This window comes from Anser anser (genome assembly GCF_964211835.1).
Source record: "Anser anser genome assembly, chromosome: 1".
In the NCBI taxonomy this organism is placed as follows: Eukaryota; Metazoa; Chordata; class Aves; order Anseriformes; family Anatidae; genus Anser; species Anser anser.
In genome coordinates, this window is record NC_139720.1 from 63,280,085 (window position 1) to 63,289,402 (window position 9,318).

General features: G+C 40.9%; 1 protein-coding gene across 1 annotated transcript; it reads right to left on the bottom strand.

Annotated features, from left to right (window-relative positions):
- Positions 1-1,659: 1,659 nt before the first annotated feature.
- On the bottom strand, positions 1,660-9,077 carry STMP1 (short transmembrane mitochondrial protein 1). The gene is made up of 3 exons (XM_083809709.1): positions 8,834-9,077; positions 4,358-4,411; positions 1,660-2,359 (listed from the first exon to the last, which is right to left on the bottom strand). Exons 1-3 carry the CDS (start codon positions 8,846-8,848, stop codon positions 2,279-2,281), a joined length of 150 nt encoding a protein of 49 aa, XP_083665835.1. The 5' UTR covers positions 8,849-9,077; the 3' UTR covers positions 1,660-2,278.
- Between the last annotated feature and the right edge of the window lie 241 nt (positions 9,078-9,318).

A 9,318-nucleotide genomic window follows, 5' to 3' on the forward strand; every position in this document is an offset into this window, starting at 1 on the left:
AACGTGAGTAGGTTAGAGACAGTATTTTTCAACACTGCTCAAGAATGGGAAATAAAGAAATATAAAATAAATAAAAAAATAAAAAAGGTAGGGGAAACTAAGTTCATTGCATTCATGACAGCATTAAAACAGCTGTACAGTACTGTCTCAGTGTATGGAAAGTTAGCATGTGGAGGACAGGTCTTTCAGTCTGGTCTGAAGTCTGTGAAAGCTAATAGAAACCCCTTTCAAAGACCAAAGTACACTTCGGTAGTTCAATAATAGCTAAACATGGCTGCACTTTATTTTTGAACTTCCTTCACCAATCACAATCTTAGCATGTTCAATGCACACTGCTACCATGAAGTTTCTTCTAACTTGTGCTAGGTGGTATGAAGTATTTCTCCCTTGAGTTGTTTGAGTGTTTAGTATAGAAAGAGTTGATAGCATAGCTTCTAAAACTGTCTGACTTGAGGTGGCTTTTAAGTTTGCTAAATACCAATTTGCAAAGACCAAAAGCTTTTGTCAGCTACACATTTCACGGTGAAAGAAAGGATGAAAAATTATAGATGACATATATCTTGGCTATATATATTCTCTAAGGAGAATCTTAAGATGATAAATAATTTTCTCAATTGTAGAACTGCATTGTGGAAGGACTCTTATCATCACCTTACTTTGGAAAACGAAGTGAAAGTTTGGTGTGTGGTATTTTGTAAACATCTTTGTGATTCCGTGAAAATTCCTGAGCTTGGAATCCACACATCTTTCCAAGTTAAAGGGTTTGGGGTGGGGAGGTGAAAATCACAATGGGAATCACAAAGGGAATCCTGTACATAAAAGCTTGAAGGGTGTGTTTACCTTAAGCAGCACAGTCCACTGAGTCTATAGAGCAAAATAGGTAGTGTCTTTAGTGGTGAAGTTCAAAAATTTGACATTCTGCAAGACTGTCAAGGGGACTTAGTGATTTAAGTCACCTTACAATGTTGATAGGACTTTACTACTTTACGGAAGAAGAAAAAAAAGGAAACGATAATGATATTAATTCAACAATCTACCAAATAAAGCTCATATCTACTCAAACTACTGCAATATTTTCTTAGGAATTTACAACAGAATTTGTACAAAACCATACCTTCCAAATGCTGATTTTAATTTCCATTCAAACAGAAAAGGATAGAGGCATAGTATGATGTGTATTTTCTCATAGACCAGTTTTTTAGTGGCAGAAAAAGGTGAAGAGGAACATACCAGACAGACAGTAAGGGGCACAGTAGAAAAGTGGTTCTAATCCTATGAAAATACATTGTAGATAAACTGAGCCAAATGAAAAGCCAGTGGGCTGAAGACCATGCAGAGCACTGAGGAAGTGATAGGTAATACCAAATATATTTGATAGAAAAAGAATCATAGAATATTCCAAGTTGGAATGGACCCACAAAGATCATCAAATCCATCTCCTGTCTCCATGCAGGAATAATTATGCAAATTGGGCCATTAAGTACACAGTCAATGGTTTGTATTCATACTGTTACTGTAACCAAATGTCTTGGTTACCACAAATGGAAGATAACTCTTTTCTCTCCCATCCTACCCATCATTACAGAGATACCCTCAGGCAACCAAGTCGAATGGAAAGAACAGGAAGAGACAACAATAGAAGAAACAATGAAACGTCGGTTAACGTAGGCAAAAACCACCTTTTATGCCTTCCGGAATCAGTAGTGTTAGCACAAAGTTTACACTGGTAGAAGTGATCATTTAACATAACGGAAAAAGCAGAAACTTCTCCCTCCCCCCAAGTTCATAGTTTGACAAATTAACTTTATTGTTGCACCTCTCAGGAAGTTCCCATCTCAAATAACGGAATGCAGATCTTAAGAAGTACCCACAACAAATTACAAGAAACCCTGAAAGTTACTTCATGATGCATTTAATTTCTTTTGTGGTATTCTAAGACTTAGGGTATTACAAAGTATGAGGTATACATAGTAACAGGACTAATACTATTCTCCAGTTGGATCAGGTAAAAATGTGCTATAAAATATTAGGAAAAGCAATAACGAAAAGTACAAGTGATCTTATCCAGTCATATCGTTGCAAATCCAAAATTCTGAAACCCTTGAAAATCAGTCCCACAAAAAGTTCATGGTTGCTTTTTCAAAACAGGACATTCTGGCTCTAGGAGACTAAAAGCGGAGGAAGCTCCCATGCCAAACCTCTGCTTGATCTTTGTTGCCTGAAAGGTAAATTGCATCCTTGATGCATGCACAGAGGTGACTTGGGTAACACCGCTCCCTTAGGACTTGTCACTGGGAGGTTTCTTCTTAGCTTCCACATCCTTCTTAAAATCTTCAAGCTTCTTTGCAATGTTAGGAATCTTTAAAGACAAAAACAAGAAACAAATAACAACAACAAAAAATGAGTTACGAGATCTCATGAACTTCAGCAGGTAAGACCATACCATGAACAAAGAAATTGTAAAAAGTTTACACTGCTTTCTAATAGATGCTTGATCCCGGGATCTGTTACTTTGCATAGATTTTGTTAAAAGCAAAGTAGCCTCAAGCAAACAGCAGAGGAAAGCACCTCACATGGGACTTTGGGAAATATTTTGGAATAGGCAGGCTGCTAAGAAAAAACATCAGCCAGTGTTGATGGGAACAGGAGGGAGGAAAAGAAATCACTTCAGAGAAAATTCAGTAAGACCAGTCTGGCTTCCTCACTGAAAGAGAATGAACTGCCAAAGAGTAAGTGATTCAAGCACTGATGCACAGGCTTTAATAATGACTTTTAGAGGGAAAATTAGATTGTACTGTACTGGTCAAAAAAAAAAAAGGAGAAAAGAGATGCTTCATAACAGCCAATATATTTTAAAATAATCTGTGAAGAAATACCTCTCCTGGTCCATTTTGTGGGCACCAAAATTCCCCACTGGGGAAGTTTAGTGCATTGCAAATTGTCAACCTTTTGTAGCTTCATACTTGAAAGAAAATTCAATTTGCTGCTTTTGAAATTCAAAGCTTCAGCTTTCTTTTAAAAACAAAAGCATTTTAAAAAGGAATCTAACAGTATGTTTGGATAACTTGGGGGGCAAAAAAAGGAACTTTTACAGCAGGGATGGAAACAGATTAACTTATGACTCTGACCTAAATTTGGAATCAACATAGGATTTTACAAGCGAACTAATTAAATGAAAGCAAACCAAAATTTTCACTGGTATTTATGAAGAAAATCATGGACTTTTACTTCACTTGTCCCCTGACGGCAGAGAAGGATATTCAATCCAAACAGACTGCAGACCTCTGGTTGCATGGTTTGAGGATGATAGTACAGGGAATGTCAGAAGTTTCTCTCTTCCCTATTTTTCAAACTTAAGCTCCTTTTGAGAAAGCAAAATTAAGAGCCCAACCCTTAACAGGTCTGACATCTAAAATAAACCAAGAGAAGTACACTGCTATCAGCAGAACTCTCCATATGCTTATAATTAAACACACATGCATATGACTGCAGAATTAGCATCTCATGATGACAAGTTCATCTTAGAGGTTATCTAAGAAAAATAATTTTTGATACCAGTAATAAAATTACCATTGCCAGTTACCAAATTACCAATTACCACTGCAAGTCAGCATTACATTATCAGGGAACCATTTCCTCCAAATCAAAAGCAGAAGTCCCCCTCTTGTGGCAACGCATCATTAGTGCTTCCAGAAAAACACTATACTATGCTTACAATACAAATTGATACACAATATGTTCTTTTGACTGCATTTTCTTAACTTTGTAAAATATATTGAAAAGAAAAAGCTAGTATAGATTATAAAAGAAAGGGGGAAAAAAGTATGTTAAATTCCAATGACTACTTTAGCCTGAAAGCAGTTAAGCGGAACTGGTCTTATAAGGGATTCTATTTACTCTGCAGAAACTGAAAGCTTGTATTGAAAACTTAGCTGTACATCTTCTGTTCTAACTCTGAGAAAAGTCTCAGTCAGACAAAGACAGAAAGACTGCAGATCAGTGTACTGTTTGAGACAGAAGCAGGTACTGAAATCTCCCAAACAGCTGGCTAGACTTTTTCTATTTCTCCTGCCTCTACCTATGTAGATGTCTGGTTACAATATCTGTGCTCTAGGTCCCCAGTATTAATTAAGGCTCTACACATTACTTTCTTACAGACAAGATGTCAAAAAGAATCTAGCTCTTTGTGGTTCCATTTAAATCTGAGTTTATCTGTAACTGAAGTTAGTACAATTTGTATTCTATTCAAATCCAATAAAACAACAAAATTAAGACTGATTCAATTTTGATTAAAGTAAAACATCCTTATATATTCAATTCAGATTAAGTTCAATTCTGAGAATGCAAGGATACTTACATCATAGTTCTGAGCCAGATACATCCCAACCACATTGCCAAGAGTAAAACCGAGCTAAAAAGGGAGAAAGAAAAGAATTGTTAGCATCCTATCAAAAGCACATTGGTTAAGAGAAAAAAAAAAAAAAAGGTGAAAAGTAGAGTTTCAATTTTAGTTGTACTTTTGCGCCTTTCTTCCAAAGGCAGGCACAATTTTACCCAGTCGCTTCTCTAGGAAAACCTTAACTGTGTTGTATTTTGGAAATAATGGTGTGTTTTAAATACAATTCTCCAAGACTGGATAAGGCTATGATCATCTTTGTAAAGTTCTTTGCAAACCCACGAAGGCAGTAACTCCCATAGCACTGGGAAAGTACAACTACATAGACCCACATTCCTCAGAGGTCTTGGTCCACAACTGAAAAGCCTACATCAATACCTCAGTAACACAATACCTGAGTAATACACAGTGCTGGGGAAGAATACACACACAGAATGATCCAACACATTAATAATACAATAGCAACAAAAAGATTCACAAGCTGGAATCGCAGAACAGAGGCTCTGACAGCAAAAAGATCTCAGCCTCATTGTAAAAGGCCCCCCCATCAACTTCAACTGATGCAAAACTGCACTGTCACTGATGGGCAGCTGGCTCCCCATCCCTCTTCACTTTGCCCCAGTGCGGTACTGCTGCTACTTCTCCTCTGTAACCACCACCAGCTGTACACCTCCCAGGCCCCTTGGACCTCAAAAGATAAGTTTTAAGCCAAATCCACTCTGATCTAGGGGCTCCTCTAAGGCAGGAAAGCATTGCTGGAATGTGTGCAGGGCACAACCTCTTTTGACAACTGCAAACTCGTAGTTGCGTGAAGGCTGCCTGTGAAACTGTAATCTGGAAGGAGAGCAAGAGCAAAATGGAAGCACAGTTCTCATCTTGTTCCCCTGCTTGCCAGTTGAAGAAAAGCCTCAAGCGGACCTTGACAGGTTAGATCGATGGGCAGAGGCCAATGGGATGGGAAACGGCTAAGTGACGGGTCCTTCACTTTGGCCACAGCGACCCCATGCAGTACTACAGGCCTGGGGCAGAGTGGCTCAAAAGCTGTTCACAGGAACAGGATCTTGGGTGCTGGTCGATGCTTGCCTGAACATGAGCCGTCAATGTGCCCAGGTGGCCAAGAAGGCCAACGGCATCCTGGCTTGTATCAGGAATAGTGTAGCCAGCAGGACCAGGGATGTGATCGTCCCCCTGTACTCTGCTCTGGTGAGGCCACACCTTGAGTACTGTGTTCAGTTTTGGGCCCCTCACTACAGGAAGGACATTGAGGCCCTTGTACGTGTCCAGAGAAGAGCTGCAAAGCTGGTGAAGAGCCTGGAACACAAGTCCTATGAGGAGCGACTAAGAGAACTGGGGTTGTTTAGTCTGGAGTAGGCTCAGGGGAGACGTTATTCCTCTCTACAACTCCCTGAAAGGAAGGTGTGGGGAGCTGAGGGTCGGCCTCTTCTCGCAGATAACTAGTGATAGGACTAGAGGGAATGGCCTCAAGTTGTGCCATGGGAGGTTTAGGTTGAAAATGAGGAGACATTTCTTCTCAGAAAGAGCAGCCAGGCATTGGAACGGGTTGCCCAGGGAGGTGGTGGAGTCACCGTCCCTGGGGGTGTTCAAGGAAAGGTTGGATGTGGTGCTTAGGGACACGGTTTAGTGGGTAATGTTGGTGGTTGGGGGACGGTTGGCGCAGATGATCTTGGAGGTCTTTTCCAACCTTAATGATTCTATGATTCACTTTGCGAGGGAAAGAAATTCCTCTTTTCAAATGCAGATGATGAAATTTTCACTCAGCAGCTCTAAAAGGCTCTGGATATTTTTAATTGTTACACACCATAATAAGGACACACTATACTATAAAAGTTCATTTGGCTATTTTGGAAGTAGAGACCACTAATACTGTGCTTCCATTCATTCTCAGCTGAGGCCAATTCTATTTAAGAAAATTATTATTACTCAGGTACCACTGCCAAAATAAGACTATTTTAAGAAAATTAAAACCACTGTCCACAACAACTTTCCCATCACATCTGAGCAGACATCTTTTCCAAGCCCAAAGTGGTATGCAGTACAGCTCATCTTTTCAGTGACTCAGAGTCCTTAAGTAGCACTGGTGAAAAGTTAGCTACAGAAAGTTAAAATTGGTTGAAAGCTGCCCCATGAACCATGACTGCAATAACTTCAGTAAATTCTTCCACAGACTTTTGATCTTATTGTCTGTTTGTTATTACTTTTTAAGGAGCATAGTGTTTATAATTTAAGAAGAAGCATCGTTCTTTTTGTGGGTGCTGCATCAGTTATAATTTGCTGTTGTAGTTTTAATTATCAGTTAAAGAATTACTCTGAGAGACATTAACAAATGTTGCACTGAAGTAAACCGTATTTGTGATTCCTCTTAATATAGCAGATCATTGTAATAGAAACAAGTTTCCTCTATCTAAAGCATACATATCTTTGGGAACTCACTTGAAAACACAAACTAGGTCCTAGCAGGTTTCTAGACTTTTAACCTAGAATATTTCCAAAGATGGGACAACTATCTCATGTTCTGCTACGTGATAAGCCTTATTTGGTACAGATGGTACTGACATTAGTACGCCTTTTAAGTGTGCTCTTTTACTGAAAAGTCTAGCATTTTATTCTAGAGCAATCTACCCAGTCACATTTACTTTAATAGCTGACACTTCAAACAGTGGGAAAAATCTCAGCATTTAGACTTCAAAAAATTTGGACTGCAAAAAATATAGGCAATTAAAATGTGCATGTTAATTAAGGACAATAAAGCTTATGAAAGTTCAGGGTCATCCAATTTCTACCCAGCATTTCGAGACACACTTTAAGCAAATGTTTAGTTTATGCTTAACTCCGGGTAACAAAAATATAAGGTTGTCAAGATTATCCCTTTATCTCCCCGTTACAGCCCTAACAAGGGAGAGCAAAAGTCAAACACCCAATCTACACCCAAAGAAGAAGAAAACTCAGAATTAATTTATCTTATTTCAAACTTTCAGGCACTAATTGAGATGTCATAATAAGGTTTTTATCTAGAAACTGCAAAAAACAAACCAACATTAGCAGCAAGCAGTAGAGTTGATAACACAGAAACTTTGAGGCTGGCTAAGCATATTTACTGTTACTGAATATTTTCAATTGAGTGGAGAGAGACAACTAAAGACTGCTACAGAAATTACTGATGCTTTCATATCCACTTATTGTTACATTTTGTTTTGAAGTTGAGATAAGAAATAGGACTTTTTATTCATTCCATAGAATCACACAAGGCTGTCTCAACTTAGAAAGGGCCATCTCTTCTCGTCCTTATCAACACTTTGTATGAAACTTATTAACCAACTGACTTATTCTTCCCTATTAAAGCGTTAAAGGATACCACTAATTGTTTGTATTGACTGAGACACATCTGAACAAAACTGAAAACCTAGAGCACCCCTCTCAATGTCTTACACACAACTAGAATTGAAAATGGGCGACTGTTTCTGTACTTTGTTACAACAGAGAACAGCTTTTTAATTTTATTTTTGGACAGGTAATTTATTTTCTGAGTTGACAGTAAAAATGCCAGCATTAAGTATTTAATTAAGAGTAGATGGGCATCCAACCTCAGACGTCCAGAAGAGTTTAGGGAAGCATACATAAAGACAGAAAGGAAAATGGGAGAAAAAAAAATAATAATAAATAATAAATATATATATATAAAACAATTCACCTATTAGTGCTATGGGAAAAGAAATGCAGTAATGAAACATTATCACTTGCCTTAACTTATACACATACACACAAAATAGCATCTCCACTGATCAATTTTTAAAGGTGTGCAAAATGGCAAGGGCTGAAAACCACTGCTCTCCCAAAATGAGGGAGGTACATGTACGCACTAGTACAGAGAAATTTGAGTAGCTGAAGGTTATTACCGTGAGCAAGGAAAATTTGCTGAATCTTAACGACAAACTAAGGGCATGACTTGGAGAGAAACAAGACATAACATCCTTATTTTCAGAGAAAACCGAGAAGAGCCACCCTGCAGGGAGCTGAACCACAGCCGGCACCGCACGACAGAGACACTGAACAACCGTGCAGCTCCCTGACAAAAAGGGGTGCGACCGAAACGGCCAGGATCGCCTTTAAGGAGCGGGAGAAGAGAAACTGCAGGAAACCACGAACACTAGGACACTGTGCTCGCAGCTTTGGTCAACTCAGTCTCCCGGTGTTGACAACAGTGAGCCGGGAGGCTCCGAGGCTAGGCTGCTCAGCCAAAGGCGTTGCCTGCACACCCCCGCATCTCCTCCACCGCGGGCCCCTACCAGCCTTCCCCGAGCGGCCCCCCCGCCGCCCCCGCCCGCCCTGCGGCGCAGCCCTCAGCTCGCCGCCCCGGCCGCCCCCTCGCTCCGCCCCGCCGCGAAATGGCGGCGCCGCCGCAGCCTGGCGGAGCCTTACCAAGAACTGCAGCATGGCGCCCGCCCGTTCTGCCTGCCTGCCTGCCTGGGAAGTCAGGCGGTCGGCGGCGGCTCCTCTTCCGGGTCCCGGCCCGCCCTCATCGCCGCGGGGACGGGTGCGCCCACCGACGCCCGCGCCCCTGGGCAGCCGCACGGTCTCGGTCCTCGTTTTGGGCCTCCCCGGCAGGGCAGAGGCTCGGGGGGACGCTTCTACCAGCCCCCTGTCGCATTGGAGGATAAGGATGGGGCAAAGAAGGGCTACTGGCCACCTTCTGAAAGCCTCCCCTTACGCACGGGGAGACGTCTGGTGGCAGCCATCCAGCCTGTCACCTCTGAGCTGAGAATCCAAGTATATACAGAAAGAACAAATTCGAGATGGAGGCTTTAGGGAAGTATCTGGGGAAACAGACACTCAGATGAAGGCAAAATCATGAATGATTTGGGCGTCCTGCTTCAGTGCCGCCAGAAATCTCGGCTTCACATGCC